We start from the raw sequence: 24138 nt of genomic DNA, 5'->3' as shown, positions 1-24138 counted from the left end.
AGGACGCCAGGCAGATTAGGCCCAGCCTAATGACCTCATCTTAACAAATCACATCTGTAACAGCCCTGTTTCCAAATAAAGTCACATTCTCAGGTACTGTGCCTTATGACTTCAATACATGCATTTGGGAGAAATGCAGTTCAACCCATAAATCAGACTATTGATACTGGGTTTGGGCTGTTGACTTTTTTTTTTTTTTTTTTTTAACAGAGTCTCATTCTGTCACCCAGGCTGGAGTGCAGTGGCCTGATCACGGCTCACGCAACTTCCTCCTCCTGGGTTCATGCAATTCTCCCTGCCCCAGCCTCCCAAGTAGCTGGGACTACAGGCTCCCACTACCACGCCCGGCTAATTTTTGTACTTTTTTTTAGTAGAAACAGGGTTTCGCCATGTTGGCCAGGCTGATCTTGAACTCCTAACCTCAGATGATCCACCTGCCTTGGCCTCCTGAAGTGCTGGGCTTACGGGTGGGAGCCACTGCACTCAGCCGATTTTTAAAAAAATTGAATAGTTGCACCTCAATTTCTAGAAAAGCTGTTTTTCCATGTGATGATTTACTATCTTTTGTTTCTATCAAGTTGCTTCTTCCTATGTTCACTTGCCAAACATTTAATAAATCAAGGGAGACATGCACTCCCTCTCCAGGAGCTCGCATATCGGGGAAGAAATAAAATCTGCATCCAAACCACACTATGAGGTGGAAGTTGGTCAATGCCACTGAAAAAAGGTTCAGATGCTTTTTTCTAAAAGGACTTTATTTTTTTTCTGGAGCAGTTTTAGCTTCATAGCAAAATTGAGGGGACAGTACAGCGACTTCTCACGTACCTCCTGTGCTCACACATGTACAGCCACCCCCATTATTGACATCCCGCCACCAGAGTGGCGCATTTGCTGATTGATCAACCTATGTGACACATCATTATCCTCTGAAGTCCGTGGTTTACATCCCAGCATTAGTGTTATATGTCCTGTGGCTTTGGACAAATGTATAATGAATGACATACACCTACCATTACAGTGTCACACGGATGGTCGGTATTTTCATTGTCCAAAATATGTGCTCTGCCTGTTCATCCCTCCCCAACTTTCCCCAACCCCTGGCAACCACTGATCTTCTTCCTGTACCTTCCTTTCTGCTTTTTCTAGGATGTCATATAGAGTTGGAATCATACCTACACACGGTCTTTTCAGATTGGTGTCTTTCACTTAGTAAAAGGCATTTGAGGCTCCTCTATGTCCTTTCATGGCATCAACAGCTTATTTCTTTTTAGCACTGAGTAATAGTCCAACCTTTTGGCATACCACGGTTTCTCTAGTCTGTCACCTTCTGAAGGACATCTTAGTTGCTTTCAAGTTCTGGCAATTATGAATAAAGGTGGTATAAACATTTTGTGCAGGGTTTATTTTTTGTTTTTTGTTTTGTTTGAAGACGGAGTCTCGCTGTGTCTCCCAGGCTGGAGTGCAGTGCCACAATCTGTTTACTGCAACCTCCGCCTCCTGGGTTCCAGTGATTCTTCCTGCCTCGGCTTCCTAAGCAGGTGGGGTTACAGGTGACCACCACCACACTTGGCTAATTTTTGTATTTTTAGTAGAGAAGGGGTTTCCCCATGTTGGCCAGGCTGGTCTCAAACCTCAAATGATCTGCCCACCTCAGCCTCCCAAAGTGCTGGGATTACAAGCGTGAGCCATCACGCCTGGCTGTGTGCACGTTTTTGTATAGACATAAGTTTTCAAATCATTTGGATAAATACCTAGGAGCATGACTGCTGGATTGTGCAGTAAAAGTATGTTTCGTTTTGCAGGAAACTAACCTGCAAACTGTCCTCCAAAGGGGCTGTACTATTCTGCGTTCCCCACTAAAACAAAGAGTTCCTGCGGTTCCACATCTTCACCAGACGCATTTTTTTATAAAGACAATTTTCTTATGGGTCTTCAAAGGAGAGAACAGTCTTTCTCCCCTGGGGGGGGGTCTGGGATCCTCATGGTAAGATGTGGTGGCATGTGGACCAGACTTTGAAAGACAGGCCAAATTTGGAAAGTGTATGATGCTCCTTTGACTTCTTGGGATTATAGAATCTTTGATCTGGAAGGAACCTCAAAGGTCATCTGGTTTCATTCTCTACTCAGTTCTGGAGGAGGCCCTCATCTCTAATTAATGGAAACTGAGGATTCTCTTTACTGGCTGCATTTTAAAACAGATTTTGCTCCCACTGGTAGGTGATAAAAAGGAAATATCTGGATTGGGAAGGCAAACTTCTGCTTTTAGGCAGTAGCCTGCATTGAAGGATGTCCAAATCACCTTGTCTTTATTTGCATATCCATACATAATGGAATGCTATGTAACTGTTAAGATGAATGGGGTAGAACTATAAAAACAATAACTAAAATATAAGCTAAGCAAAACAACGAAGCACAGGTATCTCTGTATACACACGTGTATGCACGTGTGTATGCTTATATATGCTTGAGATTTTTCTGGAAAGATACTTATGAGAGAGAAATTGAAGGTTTGGAACAAGTGACTTTCCCTTATAAGCCTTTTGCATTAAGTGTATTACTATGTACATACAGTATTATTTGTAACAAAAATGGTTTTAAAAACACTTTTACCTGTTTTATATTTTAGTGCTCTAAGATTTCACATAGAACCATAAAGATTACGTTGTCAGAGGTCTGACAGTGAGTGAGTCCAGTCGCTTCATGTGATAGATGGGAGCGGGAACCTCGAGGGGCTTTCTCTGCACAGACTTCTTCTGTCTGAGGGAAAAGGCACCCACTTTCTCTACGATTTTTTATTCAAAGGAACATAGCATCAATAGTAGAATTTAAGGCATCTGGGGGAAGGGGCTATGTGTGGGGACTGCACATTTGCAGGATCACTCAAATCCCAAAATGCCACCGAGTCATCACGTGAGGCTACCTTGAGATGAACACCCCAGCCCCCTGCTTTCTTAGGAGGACAAATTTTTTTTTTTGAGATTTTCAGTCGTTGCCCAGGCTGGAATTCAATGGTGTGATCTCAGCTCACTGCAACCTCCGCTTCCTGGGTTCAAGCGATTCTCCTGCCTCAGCCTCCCAAATAGCTGGAATTCCAGGCATGTGCCACCATGCCTGGCTAATTTTTTGTATCTTTAGTAGAAACGGGGTTTCTTAGGCTGGTCTTGAATTCCCAACCTCAGGTGAACCACCCTCCTCAGCCTCCCAAAGTGCTGGCATTACTGGCATGAGCCACCGCACCTGGCCGGGAGCACAGAGCTTACCTCTCTCATGCAGGTGGGCCATTCTACCTAAGAATATTCCTAAAAGAACATTTCTGGTACTGGACAGATGTTCATCAATATCTGCTGCATAAACAGGACCATCATGGAACCTGTAACTAACTCAGGATGCAGCTATGTTTTAGATGATTGTTTTTAAAAAGTTAGAAAAAGCAAATATAAAAGCTAAGCACACATACAAAAAACTAAGCCTAAAAACGTAAAAGAAAATCCAACTATAAGGACAAAAAAACAATACCTTTGTAATGTAAGACATTTATTTTGGCTACAGTTTTTGTGTTTTAACACTGATTTGTGATACAATGGACATTAAACTTCCTTTAAAAAAACAATTTGGTAACTCTCCCTTTTGTGTCTAGAAAATCCATTCTTTCACAAACTACCCCAAAATCTGGCAGAGGTAAGAGGCAACCAAAGTTAAGTTTCCAGCCAATCTATTCTCTCAACATGAAATGTCCTCTATTTCCAATCAGGATGAAACCTTGACTTGGAAGGATCATCACTGTTGGGTCTTCAGTGATTCTTGACACCAGTTCTGTGAAAAAGAAAATTTCCTTCAAGAAAAGCTCATATCTTCATATTTAAGGTCGGTGCTTGTTTTTTGTTTGTTTGTTTTTTCCCATTAAAACAGTAGCACAAAAGGCACCAACATTCCCTTTCCGAACCATCCATCACCATAGGTAGAAGGCAGCGCCACCTGCTGGCCATCATATTATGACTCACATTACCCATAATTTCCGGACAGTGCTGAATTCCACGTGGGGATTATTAGAGACCCCTCAGAGCCAAAAGAGACCTTAGAGGTCTTCTAGATGAATCCCCTTATTTGTAGGTGGCGGTTTCTGGATAACTCAGAGTAGCAGGGAGACAGGCCAGCCTGTGGAAAGGTATACTGCTTTAAGATTGAGAAGAAACCTATTTGGCGCTCTAATTTTGCCTGGATGGTGCTGTCAGTCAAAGAAAGGGATCAGGTCTGGGGAGGGGGTAGGGGCACCCTGAGTTCCTGTTCCACCACTTCCCAGGGGGTAGAAGGCTGTCCAGGGACAGCTCCCATCCACAACTGGGCATGTGTTGGCGCTTACACAAGAGACTTTTACTTGAAGAACTAGGAGCTAAATTTCGTTAAGCAAATATGGGTTTGGGGGGGTGAAGGACTATCAAGAAATCCCAAGTTATCAGCATAAAAGTAGTTCCAAAGTAAAGGCAGTAATTTTCCCAATGGCCTTTTCTCCCTCATGCCCCCACAGAGGCTTTTGAATGGTCCTAATTAGCCAGCCACACCAACCTGCTGTGTTCGCCTAAGCAGCTGTGGCTGTCCCGTGGGGCGAACACTGCCTGGGCATGGGAGGGGCGCCCCAGCCCCAGCTCCCTAGCCTCTTCCAGGAGCGTAGCAGAAAGCTCTGACTTAGGGGTGCTACATCCCACCGGAGAAAGAGCTGCACATTCGAGCCTATGAGGGACCCACCCTCTTTACTTGCGTCTCTGGAGCTGGATCAAGGGCATGTGCAGTGCACCTGGAAATGCCAGGGAGCCCCTTTCTTGAGAGAGTATCATATGAAAGAATCCAGCCTCAGGGAGCAGTCAACCTGAAATCTCACCTTATAGAGCTGGACAACCCAGGGAGAGGGGAGGGGAGGAGAAGGGAGGGGAGGAAAGAGGAAGGGAAGGGAGGAGGAGGAGGGAGGGGAGGGGAGGAAGCAAGCTAGCTAGCTGTTGCAAACATTCTGAACAACCAAAGTTAAAGAAATGTTGCTAAAGTATTATCATTATAGTCACTCCTCTGCTTCACCAAGGGTTCTGTTCTGAACCTCCTCAATTCCTTTTTTTTTTTTTTTTTTTAGGCCACGATACAAGAACAAGCTCTACTAACTTTCCTGGGTTACTGTGAGGCTCAGGTCTGATGAGGCTGGAAGGCTACCTGGAAGCTGTGTAGCGAGGCACCCAGTTTAGAGGACGACCGTGTCGCTCAGGTGGGTCTATCTGGACGCTCTTTTCACTATCTGGAGAAGACACATCCTAGTTGTTCAGGGTTGTTGTGGTCACAGAGAAAAGGGGACAGCAAATGACCAGGCTGGGCAGGGCTGCTCTTGTGTGATCAGAGACCTTCACAGCTGGGAGTGGGGCCTTACGGCCCACGTGCTTCTCCATGACCCAGCCAGGAGCTCCTGGCCAACTCTGAACAAGGCACATTCCCACCTTGGCATGTTAACACTGCCTGAACTTAAATGTAAAACTGAGTTGTAAGTAGTCAACAAAAGTCCCTGATATTTCCTTCATGTTAGGTAAGACTCCTTCACAAGGCCTTGCAAGTGATCCTACCTTGAATTCAGGCTTCTGGGAGCGTGAAACACCCACCAGAACAATGCCCTATATATATTTGGTGCTCAAAAAGCATTTAATTTCTTCAACTTTTATCAGACATCTATATGCTCGGTGCTGGGGGCATGGCTGAGGACCTTCTCTTTGCCCAAAGTGACCCCGAAGATAAATAGCATCACAATCATTTTCCATAACAATAACGTAAAATCCTAACAAGACTGTGTTTAAAACAAAACTCTTATATTCTGGCAAATGTGCAGACACAGGTGAGGGCTAGTGCATTCCAATATCATCCTTAAAAAGTATTTTAAAAGGTTGCTTGTGGTTTTTTGCTCTGCCACCAATAAAGGATCCATGTAGACACTCCGCCATGTCTCATGCCTGCCTGGCTGAGTCACTCCAGGGATCCTGTGCTGGCAGCAGAGAGCCAGAAGAGCCGCCTGCAATGGCCCGGGGGTGTGCCTGGGACCTTTCACTTCCCTGCTTGTCCTCTGGCCGAGTTTCTGAGAGGCACACCCCACACACACCCATGCACACACGATGTAATTGGCCAACTTCCTCCTTCTGTCCTTGGAATAGCAAGGACAGAAAGCAGTTAGCACAGTGGCTTGGGCTTGCCAACAGTATCATTCAGGACAAAACCCTTGTAATTCTCCAAATGATGGGGTTTTTTAATAGGCTGGACTTCAACACCCTGTTTTCTAAAAAAAGAAAGAAAAAAGCATGCCAAAGGCATCGCTCTTCTCAAAAATGAAGTGACTGAGATAAGGTCCGAGGGAAATACGCCACAGTGGCGGATTCTGAACTCACGGCTTCCAAAGATTCACATTTTGAAAACTCTATGGATTTAGGAGGGTTCTCCAGGAGAATCTGTTTGCCCACTGAAGGGTCTCTTTGCATAGGGACCATTCATCCTAAGGAAATCATTCAAATGCAGCCTTGCTCTGGGAATCTCCATCCACTCATAACTGACGGACGCCCCAGCCCCAGCTTCGGACCTTAAGACGTGAGAGCACTGCCTATGCACAGGGTGTGGAAGGCCGTGGGGACGCTGGGGAACACAGACGTGGTGGGGATAGTGGCCTGCATTTGCATAGTTCCTTTCCTAGGGTTCAAGGTGTTGAGGTCCCCACTTGAGAGGATTTGGGGGTGGGGGAGGAAAGGTCGTAAGGGCCCTCTGTGAGTGTCCCAGGCCTGATGCATCCGCACGCCTCCTGCCCTGGGCCGTCGGGAAGCATGCAGGCCACAGGCCTTCCCCCGCTGAGCCCCCATCTCAGGGAAAAGACATCATAAGTTACAGAAACAGGACAACCAGGGAGCAAGGATGCCCCCCTCGGCAAGCTTCTTTATGTGCTCCCCAGGGTGGGGGAAGTGGCCCAGGGCTGAGTTGGGGCAGACTCGTAAACAGGTGCCTTGTGATGCTGGGAGTAGGGACAGTGTGTTTCCTAAACATGGCAGCTCGGGACACCTTTGCCCAGGGCCTCCCCCCGCGGACCTCGAGAGCAGAGGCAGCCGGGGTGCCCTAGGGTTTCAACTTCCCCTCCTTGGCGAGTCTGTCATTGAGCTGGCAGAGCTGGGCCAGGAAACCGTCGTTGGGGCCAATCTCACGGTTCTGCCTCACGATGCTCAGGGCAGACTTGACGTCCATCTTCTGCCGCATCATGAGGTAGGCGATAACTAGCGTTGGGGAGCGGCTGTAACCTTCCCGGCAGTGGACCAGCACCCGGCCTGGAAGAAACAGGGGAGATGTGGTGAGCTGGGAAACGGGAGACCACGTCTGTGTCCCCTACTGTTGGGTGGGTGCAGTGGCTCATGCCTGTAATCCCCACCGAGGCAGACAGATCACCTGAGGTCGGGCGTTCAAGACCAGCCTGACCAACATGGAGAAACCCTGTCTCTACCTAAAAGTACAAAATTAGCCAGGCATGGCGGTGCATGCCTGTAATCCCAGCTACTTGGGAGGCTGAGGCAGGAGAATTGCTTGAACCTAGGAGGCGGACGTTGTGGTGAGCTGAGATCATGCCACTGCACTCCAGCCTGAGCAGTAAGAGCAAAACTCTGTTTCAGGGAGAAAAAAAAAAAAACCTCCTCCGTGAAGTGCAACTGAAAAGCATAATGTCATGCCACTGTGTGCCTGCCAGAATGGCTAAAATGAAAAGGACGGAAAACCCAAAGTGCTGGTGAGGATATGGGGCAACTGGAACTCTTCCGCGGGGCTGGGGGAGGTGAGGCATGAATTGGCGCAACCACTTTGGAAAGCTTGTGCGGCACGGCAGTGTCTCCTCAAGCTGAACACATGTATCCCCTCTGGCCCAGCAATCCCACCCCCGGGCCCAGGTCCAACAGAGCGCGCATTCACATTCACCCACACACACAGGCCGGAATGTTCATAGGCAGCACTGTACATCACAGCTCCAGCTAGAACCCCTAAAGGCCCATCCCAGTAGAAAGGATAAATACAAAGAATGAGCAGAATGACACAGAGCAGCACTCAGATAGGGGGCGGATGAGCCCACAGAGCAGGAGAGCAAGCGAAACCATCTGTGCTGTCAGAAGCCTGCATGGGGCTAGGCACGGTGGCTCTCACCCGTAATCCCAGCACTTTGGGAGGCTGAAGTGGGTGGATCATGAGGTCAGGAGTTCGAGACCTGCCTAGCCAACATGGTGAAACCCCATCTCTACTAAAGATAAAAAATTATCTGGGTGTGGTGGCGCATGCCTGTAATCCCAGCAACTCGAGAGGCTGAGGCAGGAGAATCACTTGAACCTGGGAGTCGAAGGTTTCAGTGAGCCAGCCTCGGCAACACAGCAAGACTCTATCTCAAAGAAAAAAAAGCCTGCATGGCAGAGGCCCTGGGAGCTGGGGATGACGGCAGTGGAGCACAGAGACTGGGGGTGCTTTCCAGGGTGCTGGTAGTGTTTTCTTTTTTTTGAGACAGAGTTTTGCTCTTGTCGCCCAGACTGGAATGCAATGGCACAATCTCGGCTGAGATTTAGTTCAACTGCTTTGATGAACTACATTATATATTGTAATTATATATTTTTATATGTTACATATTTTATATAATTGTAATATATAATTACATATTTATATTTATATTGTATTTATATAATTTATATATTTATAAAATATGTATATTATACTTATGTTTATTTTTATAAAAATATGTATATATAACATTTTAATAGTGTGTATATGTGTATATATGCATATACACATATATGTCTATATGTGTGCATATGTCTATATATACACATGTATATATACATACAGAGGTATGTGTGTATACATATACACGTGTATGCATACATATATACATGTATGTATATATACACGTGTGTATGCATATGCATCTGCGTGCATGTACACATGTATACATACACATGTGCATATACATACATGTACATGCATGGGTGCATGCATATAGACATGCATGTATGTTTATGCATGTGTACGCGTATACACGTACATGTGTGTATGCACACACACGTATGTGCGTGTGCACACGTGTATGCATGTGTGCACTCGTGTATGCACGTATGTGCATGCATGTGTGCACTCGTGTATGCACGTATGTGCATGCATGTGTGCATGTGTGTGCATGTGCACATGCACGTACATGCATGTGTGTACGTGTGTGCGTATACATATACATGTGTGTATATGTGTATACATGTATGTATACATATATGTATATATACACACATGTATATACATGTGTATATGTATATGTATGTGTGTGTGTGTAGAGAGAGAGAGACAATCTCTCAAAACCTACCAGGGAGATTGGTTCTAGGACCTCCTGCAGATATATAATCATATAATTTTATCAATTATAATTATATATTATGTAACAATTATAAAATTAGATATTAGATGTTTATATTAAATATATCTTATATAAATTATACAATTATATAATTATGTATATATTTGTAAAATATGTATATTATATATGATATATAGAAATATATTTTTATAAAATAAACCTATATATAAATACATAACATCTTTTAATATGGCATGTGTGTGTGTATATATATATAAATAGACACCATCTCTCAATATCCACTGAGAAAATTAGTTCCAGGACCTCCTGCAGATGCCCAAACCCACAGATGCTCAAGTTCCTGATATAAAATAACACATGCAAGCAACCTGTGCACACACTCCCTTATACTTGAAATCATCTCCAGATGACTTATGATACCCGATGCAATGTACACAGTTGTACTGTATCAGCTAGAGAATGACAAGAACAAAAAGTCGGTACATGTTCAGTACAGACATAACATCCTTTTATGCCGTTTTTAATATTTTCAGTCTGCGGTTGGTTGAATCCACAGATGTGGAACCCATGGGTATGGAGGACCAACTATATATTCTATTAGTTCTGTTTTTTCTAGAGAATCCTGACCAATACACTGTTTATTAACTTGTGAGCCACCTAACCTCAACGTGCCTCAGTTTTCTTATCTGGACAATAGTACCCATTGCACAGGTGGTTGGAAGATTAAAGGAAACGACACATGAATCCCCTAGGCTAGCACCTGGCATCTATGAGCACTCAATAAACATTACCCAGTACTCTCTGGTGGCACCTAGTCCTTCCTCAACTATAGCAGCCCTGGTCCTGTGTCACTGCCAGCCATGCACAGATCGACTCTCCTCTCCCAGAGGATGAATTCCTTAAGAGCAAGAAATCACATAGGCACAGTGGCTCATACCTATGATCCCAGCACTTTAGGAGGCTGAGGTGGGTGGATCACCTGAGGTCAGGAGTTCAAGACCAGCCTAGCCAACGTGGCGAAACCCTGTCTCTACTAAAATTACAAAAATTAGCCGGGCGTGGTGGCACATGCCTGTAATCCCAGCTACTCAGGAGGCTGAGACAGAATTGCTTGAACCCGGGAGGTGGAGGTTGCAGGGAGCCGAGATCGAGTCACTGCACTCCAGCCTGGGCCTGGGTGACAAGAGCGAGACTATGTCCAAAAAAAAAAAACCCACAAGAAATGTGGGGCACTGATTTTTGGATGCATTACAATCTCTAGCATACACTATGTGCTCAATAAATATTTGCTGACTAGCTGAGGGAATTATTACCTACTAACACCTCTATAAGGGCATTGTTTGGCAAGAAATCTGCTAGCCCAGAGTCCAACAGAGTCTTTTCTGCTCCCATCACCCAACCCTCAAAACACCACTCTGTTTTCCCAGTGCCTTCCAAATCAAGAAGCAGGAGTCCTCCCCTTTCCTGCCCATTCACCCTCCAGCCTATATGCCCAAAATATTCAGAGTGGGGCCTCGGCTGCCCCGCCCTAGGAATGAGACCCTCTGCAGAGCAGCCACCTCACCATCTAGAACATACTTTGCATGTAGGCCCCAGTGCACACAGAGCCTACTGGGAAAGGGGACAATTCAACCTCTCATTACCCTAGGCTCAGCCCAGATGCCACCTCCTCCATGAAGCCTCCCTTGATTTTCCCAGCTGGAAGTGACTCCTCCCTCTTGAGCACCCTCAGCCACCCCACCCAGCTCTCTGTGATGAGTCCCTGGGTCCCACACACTGTCAGAGGCCAGCATATTTCTGTTAACTCGGCCTCTCATTCTTAGAAGCATTTATACTTGGCATTAGAGCCCGTGGAATTCGTCATCACTTGCTCATTAATCATCTGCAGTGTACATACTGTGTACCTGATGCTACATCAAGGGCTAAGAAGACAGACAAGGAACAAAGTGGACCCAGGCTGAGGGTAGGCTTCATGGAAGAGAGGCCACCGTGCCAAGGACGAGGTGGAGTTTGCCAGAGGATATGGTAGGAAGAGGCAGAGAGAACTTTTCAGACTGAAAACCCAGCACACCTGGACTGAGACAGGAGGTGAAAAAAGGCATATTCCTAGTTGTTTGGAAAGAGGAAACAAAGTCGGAGAGCTCAAAATTCCACGAATGAATGACCAATTGGTATTACCCAAGAATAGCAAAATCCTTCCCCTTGGGCCGGCCCGTGTCTACACAGGGTGAGGAGCTCAGTGCAGCTGGAGTGGAGGGGGCAACCTGGAAGGACCATCAGGGGCCTGTCAGCAAAGTCTGCAGATTCTCCCACAGTGAAGCTTCTCTCTCAGCCCTGAGCATGCACTGTCCAGTGGTATAGAACATTCTGTGTACCGGAAATCATTCTGACACGAGGCTACTAGGCCCAAGAAGCATCAGTGTAGTAGAGGCAAGGCTGATCACACCTCATGGGGTCCTTTCCCTGGGAGGGTGTGGGGTGCAGAGGGAGGGAAAGGTAAAGGAAGGAGCTGAGAAAAACAGCTAAAAGCAGAAAGGAAGAAAGGGCAAGTGGCCCAGCCTGCTCAGCTGATGTCTGCTCTGTGGCCTTCTAGGGTTTCTTGCCGGAATGCCTTGGTGACTGCCAGCGCCTTGCTAGTTCTCCTTCAGTCTTACCTTATATTTGGAGGCTGCAGGAAGTATTTTTTAAGCGGCTGGAAGATTTGCCCGGGGCGGGGGGGGGCTGTGCTTTGCTGACTGCCAACTTAAGCTGACCACAGCTACCCTGTTTCCCCTTGCCAGGCAGTCACGTGAATCCCTAGCCAGTGAGATGTGAGGGGGGGTTCCAGGGAATGTTTTACTTGCTCTTAGAAAAAGACAGAGGCCAGGCATGGTGGCGCCTGCTTGTAGTCCCAGCTACTTGGAAGGCTGAGGTGAGAGGATTGCTTGAGCCCAGGAGTTGGAGATGACCAGTCTAGGCAACACAGCAAGACTCTGTCTCCTTAAAAAAGAGAAGAGTGGCTAGGCAAGGTGGCTCACGCCATAATCCCAGCACTTTGGGAGGCCAAGATGGGTGGATCACCTGAGGTTGGGAGTTTGAGACCAGCCTGGCCAATATGGAGAAGTCCCATCTCTACTAAAAATAGAAAAATTAGCCAGATGGTGGTGCTCGCCATAGTCCCAGCTACTTGTGAGGCTGCGGCAGGAGAATCGCTTGAACACGGGAGGCGGAGGTTGCGATGAGCAGAGATACTGCCGTTGCATTCCAGCCTGGGCAACAAGAGTGAAACTCTGGCTTAATAAAAAAAATGGAGAGGAGAAAAACGTGGGAAGAGATGGCTGCAGTGCCTCATCTGCTTCCCTTTGTCCTATTGGGATGTGATAACCTGATACCATCTTGGGACCATGAGAGGAGCACCCAACACTGAGGTGGCAGAAGAGAGAGAGGGAAAGGACCCCCTGGCGCAGTGGCTCATGCCTACTGTAATCCTAGCACTTTGGGAGACCGAGGTGGGCAGAACAGGAGGTCAAGAGATCGAGACCATCCTGGCCAATATGGTGAAACCCTATCTCTACTAAAAATATAAAAATTAGCCAGGTGTGGTGGCACGTGCCTGTACAATCAGCTACTTGGGAGGCTGAGGCAGGAGAACGCTTGAACCCAGGAGGCAGAGGTTGCAGTGAGCTGAGGTCACACCACTACACTCCAGCCTGGGCAACAGAGGGAGAGTCTGTCTCAAAAAAAGAAAAGAAAGAAAAGAAGGGGGAAGGGCCTGGTCCATATGCCACCCCAGAGCTGCTGAATCAACCAGCCCAGATCAACCAGCCCCTTGCTCCTTCACCTCAGGCCTTCTCACCATGCACATTACCACCTTTTCCTCATCATTACAGCTGTTTAAATGGGGGATGTGTAAGCAGCTGGAAACCAAGCCCCAGCCAAAGTGCAATCAAATGCAAGGACCCTGGGGCTGCCATTGCGTGAATGAGTTACACATCCTGACACCTGGGTCCACTGGACAGGCAGCCAGGTGAGCAGAGAGAGCCCCACAGCTCTGTCTCTGACCACAGAAGATAGGAAATGAGGGGATTTCCCAGAAGACACCAGTTGTGGGCCTGTTTTCCAGAGGGATGGTCCTTCAAAGCTGCCTCCCATCTTTTCCTGGCAGCAGGTCTCTTACCGTTCTTTTGCGCCAAAGCCTGGTCAATGAAGTCAGCAGCCCTTTCAAAGTAAGCGCTGAGGTTGAACTCCTGTGTGTCGTTGGCCTTAATACCCAGGTAGGTGATGCCGGAGTCCTTATAGAAGTTGGCATTTGTGTTGACGTGCATGAAGGACCTGCCCTCAGCCGCGTTCAGGACGTGGGTGATGCCCAGTTTCTGCAGCTTGGGGATATCCTGAGCCACAGACCTGGATGGGAGACAATTGGGGGGATGACTAACCAACCAAATGGCAGCCCCAGCAGGAGGAAGATGGAGAGGGATCTAAGCTGCTTGGCAAAGCAAGGAACCCCTCCATGCTCTGGCCCCTGCCAGCTTCTCCCGCCTCATCTTATGACCTCTTCCCTCACTCGGGCCATATCGAATTGCCAGCAGCTTCCCCAAATAGACTGGTGGTTTCATAGCCACACCGTCCCCTCTGTCTGGAATGCTCTTTCCCGCCCTCTCTGGAGACATGCGCCCTCTTGTCTTTCACACCCTCCGCAGCGTTTCTCTCCCCTCCATTCCATGTGGCCCCATGCTCCCTAAGCTGTGGCGTGGGTGTACATAGCCAACTGGCTAAAAATGGACTCTGGAACCAGAATAACTGGGTCTGCCTCCAGCCCAGTTACTAGCCAGGCAACCTTAAGCCTTCTGTGCCTCAGTTTCCCTCTCTGTAAAATGGGGTAACAGTGCTTTCTCCCTGAGGTTGTTATGAGTATTAAGTGGCCTTTTCCGTGGACAGAGCCTGACACCGTAGTTAACACTATGATTCTAATGCTTGACTGTGCTTCTGTGTTTACACATCCAGGCTGTGAGCTCCTTGAGAGAGGACCCATGTCTGCTTCAAGTCTGTTTCCCTGCCACCTGCTACAGTACCTGCTACATAGTAGGTGCTGGATAAATAAGCGGTGAATGAGTGCAGAAGAATAAATCCATCCCATGCCAGGGAGCCCCCTCCCTGCCTCCTAGAGGGATCCTACCTGCCACATTCCACTGGCCACATTTCCAAAGCTGTCTTGGATGATTTAGTACTTGGAGAGCAGGTGGCCCTAAGAGAACTATGGGAAGTTACAAAATAATTTACCTAAGGCTGGGTGTGGTGGCTCACGCCTGTAATCCCAGCACTTTGGGAGGCCAAGGCGGGTGGATCACCTAAGGTTGGGAGTTCGAGACAGGGCTGGCCAACATGGTGAAACCCCATCTCTACTAAAATTACAGGTATGATGGCACACGCCTGTAATCCCAGCTACTTGGAAGGCTGAGACAGGAGAATCGCTTGAACCCAGGAGGTACAGGTTGCAATAAGCCAAGATTGTGCCATTGCACTACAGCCTGGGTGACAGAGCGAGACTCCATCTCTAAAAATGAAAAAAAAAAAAGTTTTAAAATAATAATAATAATTGATCTGAATGGTGAAAAGGCCCCTTTATTTCATCTGGCAAAACATCCCAGTCCAAACGGCAGTTTATAAAATGCCACCTCCTATGTGATCTTGTTGCCCACTATGAGTAGCCCTGTGAGGAACAAGGATGGCAGTATCCCCACTGAACAGAGTTTGAACTCTGACCCAACAGGATGGGCAGAGGGATGGGCACGTGCCCCACACGCTGCTGGCGGCAGGGCTGGGAGAAGACCTCCTTTCTTCCGACACCCAGCCCTGCGCTATCTTCCACCTCACTCTGTCTCTCATGCCCACATCTGCTGCAAAACCCCCAAAGCCTGGCAAATGTGGCTTACACAGGCTCTTTCTCTGCCTTGTGAAGACACGGCTGCAGCCCTGATTTTGTTAAGGAGATGGTGCCTAAGGATCTTGGTGCCCGGTGCCCACTGACCCTCCCTGCTGAGCAGCCCTCATACCCCCGGCCAAGTCAAGGTCAGGTGTGCTTAGAGGGCAAGGGATGTATTTTCTACAATGGCCATCAGCAGTTGCCACGCGGGCTACACCAGGTGTGCACAACCTTGGTTTCCACTTGGGAAGTGGTGACAGCTGAATGGCCCAGCTGCCCAAGCAGGCAGCGTTCCTGAGGCTAACAAGGCCCACCTGCTGCCTGGGGCAGGTGGAAGGGTGTCTCCAGAGCTTTGCAATTCTCTGTTTTATCTATTTCTGCTTAGGACACTGCGCAAGACTGTAAAGCAGCGGCTAATAGGAAAAAAAAAAACCACTTTGAAGAGTCACTCCTGTTCATCTCCCTTCTCTAATACTATTAATAATTCAACATTCAACCAATTTACCATTATCATTATTACTATCTCTACTATGAATGAACACTGCACAGTGCCTGTCACACAGTAGGTGCTCAGACTAGTGAAGGAATGATGGAACGGATGGGAACTCTAGTTCCCCAGGGACCCCCATTTTCGTTGCAGTCCTTGGCAGGCTAAGCAGCAGGTCCTAACGGAGGTCAGGGAATACAGACACAAACAAGACATTGACCCTGTCCTCGTACTCCCTCAGACACTGAACCACCATTTCTTCCTCTGAAATGAGAGGAGAGTGGGTTTTGAGTTTTCAACATGCCATCCTTGGGCTGAGGCATGGAGCTTAGGATTTTGGTAACTGGGTCCTCAGAGTCTCATGAAAATCCTGCCTGAGCCTTTCCGAGGCTGTCCTGGCATGCTGATCTGTTCTTTCTCGTAGGTCCTATTTCACATCTCAGAATGTTAACACCGGTTCCCTCCTGCTGATTAGACATTCTCATTAGAAAAAAAATTTAAATTTAAATAAAAAAATTCTTACTAGTAGTTTGAGTAATAGAGAATGGGGTAATCAATCTGGTAGGAAGAACCCATAAATGATCAAGAATAAATGCATTTCCTGGGGATGAAACGTCAAGAGCCTTTTCTAGGTAGTGGCTCAGGTCATTAGGAGGCTTATCACTGGACCCTTCTAGAATCTCATGCAAATCAAACCACATCTGGAAGGTGGGAGAAGAGGCCTGGAAATCCCGGCCCAGCAACCCGGACTCCCTCGTTTGGGGTGTTTAGGTTCCCCGATTCGGGACTGCCCGGCCGGAAAAATTCCACGCCCGAACTGTGACGTCGGCCCGTTGCCATGGCGGCGAAGGCAGACATTCCGCGGTGACCTCACTGCAGAACCAGGCAGCTGTCACATGACGCGCGGGCAGGAGACCGGCCGGGCGACCGAGGGCCACCTGTTAAGTGAACTTGGTAGCCCCGACCCCGCCCAAGGCCAAGCCCCAACAGCGCGCCCCCCGGGCTCCGTGCACCAGCGACGGGGAAGGGCCGCGCCCGGCCGGCTGGGCAGGTTTCCGGTCCCTCGGCCCCACGCGCGGGGGTGGACGTCAACTCCAGCTCCCTCCCAAGCCCCCCTTTGGCTCCCGGAGGGGCAATAGCGCCCCTGCTCCCCCGACCCACGCCTCGCGACGCCCCCACCCCAGCCTCGAGTGGGCGGGGCGTCCCGGGGGGGGGCGGCGGGGCCCGGACCGCGAGGGGGACTCACGCGTTGCCCACGTAGACCCGCGGGGTGACCTCGTTGCAGGGCTGGCTCGGGAGGCTGTAGCAGCCGCTGCCATCTGAGAGCAGGTCGTTGAGATCCTGCACCGAGAGCTCGAACGAGCCCGACATGGCGGCGGCGGGGCCCTGCACGCCCGGCGGAGCGAGCGAGGGGGAGAGCGGCGGGTCAGCTGGGCGGGGGCTCGCGCCGGGAGCCGCCCCGTTCCGCCCCGGGGGCGGGCCCGCCGGGCTCCGGGAGTGCGGAGCGCCGGCGCTGTGACGCGGGGGCCCCGCGCGCCACTCCTGGGCGCGTCCCCGGGGGGAGACGCCACCGCCTTCGAGTCTCGGGGGTCCTCGCCCCACCCCGGTCCAGGCCGTTGGTGTATCTTTGTAAACTGGGAAGCGCGGTCACTTCCTTCCCTGAACAAAATGCAGGGCCCAATAAACGTTTCCAAACTGCCGGGTACACCTAGGGGTCGCTTCAGTCTTTCTGGATTACAGGGACTGCCGGGCTCGGCTCGCGAGCGGCTGCGGAGGCCTCTCCCGGGCCCTCGCCAGAACCCCCGCAGCCCAGCCCTGCTGGATCAGAGTGGACATTGCACTGACCCCAGGAGGTCCCTAGGAAGATCAAAGTCTGAGAAGCTCTACTCTGGGGCGCGTCTGCTGTCAACATTCATTGAAAGCGTGGTGCTTAAAAGCAATCAGCCTGGGAATTCCGAGGAATTACCTAACCTGAGCCTATTTGCTTAAAAAAAAAAAAAAAAAAAAAAGGAGGGGGCAGTAATAGTACCTAATTCTTAGGGTTGCTGGGAGGGTTAAATGTGACATTCAAGGAAGGCACCCAGCACTGCACATCGCGAGCGCTCAATAAGTGTTGGTCCTTCATCAGCAAATGCGCTGAGCACCCAGTGGGTGCCACACCCTGTGCTGGCGTGGAGATAAATCAGACTCCTGCAGTCCTTCCTGGAGCAGATGCCAGCCCACCACAAGCCACTCAGCATTTCCTGAACTCCCACTAAGTACAAAAGACAGTCTCTGTCCTGCAGGAAAGCCACCCTCCCCCACTGCCATGAAAAACTGGCAGTTTCCTTCTTGCAAAAGAGCAAATTTGGCCTTGAATTCAGGAAACCCACATCCTGATCCCAGCCCTGCCACCAACGTGGTTCTTGAGTTGCACTGTGGTCTTCAGTTTCCTCATCTGCAAAAGAAATTGCATCAGATTATCATTAGGGTCAACTTTCTTCTCCCTCAAAAACCTGTGGTCTTGCACCTTCAGGGGAGCTATTGCAGTGGAGACCACTTAGCTGATAGCCCAAGATGTGTAACCAAGGCTGGAGTTTCTGTAACCCTCACTCCACCCCGTGCCTGCCCGCCCCTCCCGGAGCACCACTCCTTCCCTTCTGATGTTGTCTGGCAGTATCTGCATTCTAATCAGGGGAAAACTTTTCAAGTCCCTTGACCTTCATCTTGACTTGAGCCTAGGTTAGCATCAAACACAGAAGCCCAGAGGCAGCCAGCCATGCCCACTGCTCCTACTCCTTTCCTGAGACCCATCCCTGATGTCATAACTGGGTAACTATGACAACTTGTCAGGGGAACAGCTAGGCACCTCACAGAGGAGTCTGGATGCCTCATTTCGGAAGTGAGACTAGGAAGAGAAGATGAACAATTCCCTGGATTATCTGGCCTACCCTGTCATCGTCTCTAATCACAGGCAAAGCACAACCTTCAGAAAGAAACTGGACTTTGGCCACTATCTGTCTCACAAGAATAGAGTACAAATAGGTATGTGGGCAGTCTGGGCTAGACACTGCTATTAGGGATTTTGGAATGGTACCCCCTAGAGAGATGGAAAGTAAATCAGACCAGGTCACAGCTCTGGGATGGTCTGGCCTTCTCTGCTGAGTTTGGGCAAGAGGGCATTAGCACCAATAACAAAATTTATCTTCCACCAGGGAGCTCACTGGATGGAAATACTTCTTTAAACTCTTTAAAGCCAAAGTAAGTTAGAAAGAGGATAGGACTTCAGAAGCCAATAGACAGGCGAGTAATAGCGGAAAAAGGTTGGAAGAGAGGCTCTTTCATCGGATTAAAAGGACATTTATCTCTGTAAATTTTACTTTTCCTAGCTCTCACTGTTCTTTTGTTTCTGTTCAAACCTCCTCAGAGATGTCCATCTGATAAATTAAACCAAACAAAACTTCCTGAGCCACATTCAGGTCCTAATTCGCAATTGTTCCTTAGTCAAGGACATTGTCTAGTGCTGGTTTTTTGAGGCTGCTACTGGAATTCCTGTGATGTAACGTTGCTGTCTTTCATCTCCCTTCTCTAGTGAAGCCTACTGTTGATACCAAACCTCCAGTGGCGCACACACATCACCTTTTAAAACTGAGCAAACTACAGGTATTTGTTCTTGCTGCCTGCAGATGTATTTTATTGACTTCCAGTCTATGTCCTAAAGAGGTTCAATTTCCCAGAGCCTTCTAATACCCATCTACTCAAAGATTTGTTAATTTTCTTCCTCCCCAAACACGACAACCCCAGTTGTTGTTGTTGTTGTTGCTGTTTGAGACTGTCCCCCAGGCTGGAGTACAGTGGCTCGATCTCAGCTCACTGCAATCTCTGCCTTCTGGGGTTCAAGCCATTCGTTCTCCTGCCTCAGCCTCCTGAGTAGCCGGGACTACAGGCGCATGCCACCACGCCCAGCTAATTTTTTGTATTTTTAGTAGAGATAGGGTTTTACCGTGTTAGCCAGGATGGTCTTGATCTCCTGACCTCATGATCTGCCCACGTCGGACTCCCAAAGTGCTGGGAATACAGGTGTGAGCCATTGCGCCCAGCCCCCAAGTCTTTTAAGTTCTGCTCCCAGTCTTCCCTGTGGCCCTCAATGCACCCCTTTCCCAGGATCTCAGAGGAGGGGGAAGCCAAGTCATTGTGTGTTGGGGTGGTGTACTGATGGTGTCACGTGGTGGCGTGGTTTCTTACCAGGGTGAACAAAAGAGAATCAACAAAATCGAGTATGAAAACAAGCAACTCTGTCAGAAGATCGCAAATGCCCATCGCGGCCCTGCCAAGGTGGATTGCTGGAATGAATATTTTTCTAAGAGGTAATGTCCTTTGTCTTCATTTCAGTTTTGGAAAGTCAAAATTGACTTTCCTCTTGGGTTTTAGTGTGTGGTTTTCCCAAGCCAGAGGAGTACTTAAGGGAAGTTATCTTGAGGGAGAACCAAAGAGACCATGTTATAGAGAATGAAAACCTTAAAAATGGGGAGCTTTCTCTAGCATTAAAGCACTAACTTTTCTTTCATCTAAGAGACTTTCAGAGTCCTATTCAGTTTGTCACAAGAATGCACTGCCCACTTTTATAAAATGGTGGCCGTGTGTCTTAGTACATCATAGGATGTTATAGCAAAATGCTATAAACTGTTGGCTTATAAACAACAAAAATTTATTTCTCATAGTTCTAGAGGCAAGGAATTCCAAAGATCAAGGTGCCAGTAAATTTGGCGTCTCATCACCATTTGATGAGGTCCTGCTTCCTGCTTCATGGGCAGCTATGTTTTCACTGTAACCTCACGTGGCAGAAGGAGCAAGGGGTTTCTCTCAGGCTTCTTTCATAAGGACACTAATTCCATTAGGGTGATGGAATCTCTCAAAGGCCTCACCTCCTAATACCGTCACTCAGGGGTTAGGATTTGAACATAAGAATTTTGGGGAACACAGACATCTGGACCATAGCACTATGGCTGGGGCTATGATGTGGCATTCTTAAAATTGATTCCAGAAATCTTTCCTGAGCAACTACTATGTGCTAGGTACCGGGAATAACAGAGATGAAATGAGATGTTTATTTCTTAACTTGAAAGAACTCAAGGTCTTGTAGGGGAGACATTTATGTAAATAATGACAATGCAGTGTGATTAGGGATACAAAAGAAGCACATGTGAGCGAAAGAATACGGTGAGGGGTGGGGGCCGGCCGCGGAGGCTCACGCCTGTAATCCCAGCCCTTTGGGAGGCTGAGGCGGGCAGATCACGAGATCAGGAGATAGAGACCATCCTAACACAGTGAAACCTCGTCTCTACCAAAAATAGAAACAAACAAAAAAATAGCTGGTCCTGGTTGTAAGGGCCTGTAGTCCCAGCTACTTGGGAGGCTGAGACAGGAGAATTGCTTGAACCGGGAGGCAGAGGTTTCAGTGAGCTGAGATCGAGCCACCACACTCCAGCCTGGGTGACAAGAGCAAGACTCCGTCTCAAAAAAAAAAAAAAAAGAATTTTGTTGGAGGAAAGAGATGGTCAAGATGCTGTTCCTATATCCTGGAATATTCTGGTGTAAATTGAAAGCTGAGAGGAGTGAGGTGACCCAAAACTTGTCGCCAGCCATCTGTGATTTATCCACAGGGAGACTTTCCCCCAATCCTGGTTTTACATTATAATCCTTGGGGAATTTTAACAAAATGCTAGTGCCCAAGGTTCACCTCAGACCAATGAAGTAGAATCTTCTCATGGCCAACAGGGCTGAGGACCACTGATATAAACCTGCAAATGCTGTCACATTTCCCAGAGTGTAGTGCAGATCAACGGGCTGCCCCAGGAGGCCGTGGGCTCAGCAGGACAGTTTACTGCCTGCACTTAGGCAGCCTGGCATTTATAATCTCATGACTTCATCTCCCCCACTCGTGAGGATGAACATTTCCTTCTTCACCCATCTCCGGGTTTTGTGTTTTTCAGCTTAAACAGGGAAACAAGGAACCGCGAGCTACTGAGAATCACCATGGAAAACCAGGGCATTCTGAAGAGGCTTGTTGATCGCAAACCCCACTATGACCACAGGGCATCGGAGATAGACTGGCAGGTACATCGGTACTCATGTTATATTCCCAGACACAAACAGAGTTCATCCGTGTTCAGCCTAGAGAGAGTATCAGAAAGATCCCTAAACAGCACCTGAAATGTAACAGTCATTAAAAGAAAAACCAACCAGTCTGGGCATGGTGGCTCACGCCTGTAATCCCAACACTTTGGGAGGCCAAGGCAGGTGTATCACGAGGTCAGGAGTTTGAGACCAGCATGGCCAACATGATGAAACCCCGTCTCTACTAAAAATACAAAAAATTAACCAGGCATGGTGGCAGGCACCTGTAGTCCCAGCCACTCGGGAGGCTAAGGCAGGAGAATTGCTTGAGCCTGGGAGATGGAGATTGCAGTGATCCAAGATCCTGCCACTGCACTCCAGCCTGGTCGGCAGAGCGAGACTCTGTCTCAAAAAAAAAAAAAAAGAAAAGGAAGAGAGAAAGAAAGGCCGAATGTGCAGGGATGAAGGGTATAAGATTCAGCATGTGGTTGGTTTGCTTCATTTAGGAATGAGCCTTAAAAAGGTGGGGGGAGGGGAAGCCATCTGTGGTGTTTTAAAAAACCTCCACTTACTGGCTTTGGTCTTTAGACCTTTTCTAAGTCATCCCTAAGATTTAGAACTTCAGTAGTAACACCAGTGCCCTGGCATTGACATAAACCAATTTTTTTCCTTCAAGAATTCAAGGCGCTATATCAGAAATACCACGAGATATCTTCTCTCCCAAAACGAATAGGTATGTCTCCTTAACTATGGAACATGGTGACCACAGCTGATACCAAAGCCCTGAGAACCCCATAAATGGTGAACGAGGGGCCCAGTTAAGGAGATGAATTTTGCTCTTCTCATATAATATTGACTAGTCATCCATTCAGGAAACTTAGGACTCTCTGACTTTATTTCTTCTCTCCATAAAAGGAGGAAATGACACTGTCTTTTGTTATCATCTTTGAGGCTTTATGGGAATCTAAGGGGAAGTGATTAGTTCCAATAAGACATAAACTGGAGGACTTGTGGCTTTAAAATTGTGCCTACGTTACATTACAGTCTCTGTCAGTATTCGGAAGTACCAGTATGTTGGCATTTTGTATTATTTAACATTATCAGTAAGGACTAAGTAGTTTCCCCCACCCAAGAGAGAGGATAAATGGACATTCAGGCCTTCCAAAGAATAGTTCTGTATAATTGATGTGTCTCCTCTCTTCTCCACTGAATACAAGGTTACTCGCCATGGAAAAGATACAAGAGAAGGTCCTAGGATTTCCTGGCTGCTTAGGATCTTAAGACACTCCTGAGTGGCTGAATGCTCAATCTTCAGATGCTTCAATAAAGCTTGGAACATAAAATGCATAAGTTACATTCAGGGGACCCAAAGGCTTTACGTTCTCATTCCAAAATGGGGCAGGTAAAAGGAAAGATGCAATGAGCATTTTTATTTGGGGCTATGAAGAGAAGTTTTAATGAGAGAGAGAGAGAGAAATCGGAGAGAACTCTTTTAAACATACACCATCATCACCATCCCACGGAAGAAGAAAAGCTGGGGTGAGATCATCCAGCCACAAGTACGGCACTTCACAATGGATAACACAATCACATGACAACATCAAGGTTCAGAAAACACGAAGAACAAATGCCGTTAGTTCCTCTGTGAATACACACAATCAGCAAAGAATGCCTTATTGAAGTTTCCATGGACTCTGTTCATTTATAGGGAGCAGCAGCAGTGAAAATGTCTCAGAACATATGGTGAGACAATGTTGCAGGGCTTCTATGACTGGTCATGCTGGTTTTCAGCCCAACTATATTAGTCAGCATTTTCCAAAGAGACAGACTCAATAGGATCGGGGGTGGCGGGGGCCGGGGGGTGTAGATTTATATGGGGAATTGACTCACAAGATCATGGAAGCTGAAGTCCCACCACAGGCCAGCTGGAGACCCTGGTGCAGCAGGGCAGACAACTCCCAAAGTGGGGCTTAGCCTGTGAGGGTTCTTGGCGTCACCGAGGAAAGAATTTAAGGGTGAGCCAGTCGTGGGGTAGAAGAAGACAGTTTTATTGAAGCGGCAGTGTTACAGCTCCATGACTGCTCCTGCAGAACAGGGCTACCCCATAGGCAGAGAGTTGTAGCTCAGGGCAGCTTTGCAGTCGTATTTATACTTACTTTTAATTACATATAGATTAAGGGGTGGTTTGTGCAGAAATTTTAGGGAAGGGGTAGTGATTTTTGGGTCCTTGGGTCATTGTGCTGGAAAGGGGTGGTAACGCCTACG

At 48.0% G+C, this 24138-nt stretch overlaps 2 protein-coding genes across 3 annotated transcripts; one reads left to right on the top strand and one right to left on the bottom strand.

Moving 5' to 3' along the window:
* Positions 1-3513: 3513 nt before the first annotated feature.
* DUSP3 (dual specificity phosphatase 3) lies at positions 3514-17269 on the bottom strand. 2 transcript variants are annotated; one of them, XM_032279483.1, is made up of 3 exons: positions 17024-17249; positions 13545-13771; positions 3514-3813 (listed from the first exon to the last, which is right to left on the bottom strand). In XM_032279483.1, exons 1-3 carry the CDS (start codon positions 17146-17148, stop codon positions 3713-3715), a joined length of 453 nt encoding a protein of 150 aa, XP_032135374.1. In that variant the 5' UTR covers positions 17149-17249; the 3' UTR covers positions 3514-3712. The 2 variants fall into 2 exon arrangements, with proteins under 2 accessions (XP_032135374.1, XP_032135375.1); XM_032279484.1 differs by lacking the exon at positions 3514-3813 and adding an exon at positions 3898-7325 and having other exon boundaries at positions 17024-17269.
* Positions 17261-23533, top strand: CFAP97D1 (CFAP97 domain containing 1). The gene is made up of 6 exons (XM_032279485.1): positions 17261-18801; positions 19349-19419; positions 20005-20123; positions 21750-21873; positions 22550-22606; positions 23091-23533. Exons 1-5 carry the CDS (start codon positions 18678-18680, stop codon positions 22604-22606), a joined length of 495 nt encoding a protein of 164 aa, XP_032135376.1. The 5' UTR covers positions 17261-18677; the 3' UTR covers positions 23091-23533.
* Positions 23534-24138: the final 605 nt, after the last annotated feature.

The sequence above is a fragment of the Sapajus apella genome, unplaced genomic scaffold (genome assembly GCF_009761245.1).
Source record: "Sapajus apella isolate SASKATOON/1434 unplaced genomic scaffold, GSC_monkey_1.0 scaffold12, whole genome shotgun sequence".
In the NCBI taxonomy this organism is placed as follows: Eukaryota; Metazoa; Chordata; class Mammalia; order Primates; family Cebidae; genus Sapajus; species Sapajus apella.
The sequence above is the reverse complement of the archived record's forward strand: the minus strand, read 5'-3'. Positions and strand labels throughout refer to the sequence as shown.

Coding starts and splice junctions, on each gene's coding strand:
- DUSP3 (XM_032279484.1), bottom strand. CDS start 17,148: ATGTCGGGCTCGTTCGAGCTCTCGGTGCAGGATCTCAACGACCTGCTC. Junction 13,772..17,023: donor CGGGTCTACGTGGGCAACGC/GTGAGTCCCCCT, acceptor TCTCCCATCCAG/GTCTGTGGCTCAGGATATCC. Junction 7,326..13,544: donor GGCTTTGGCGCAAAAGAACG/GTAAGAGACCTG, acceptor TGTTTCTTCCAG/GCCGGGTGCTGGTCCACTGC.
- CFAP97D1 (XM_032279485.1), top strand. CDS start 18,678: ATGAACAATTCCCTGGATTATCTGGCCTACCCTGTCATCGTCTCTAAT. Junction 18,802..19,348: donor CAAGAATAGAGTACAAATAG/GTATGTGGGCAG, acceptor TCCCTTCTCTAG/TGAAGCCTACTGTTGATACC. Junction 20,124..21,749: donor AATGAATATTTTTCTAAGAG/GTAATGTCCTTT, acceptor TGTGTTTTTCAG/CTTAAACAGGGAAACAAGGA.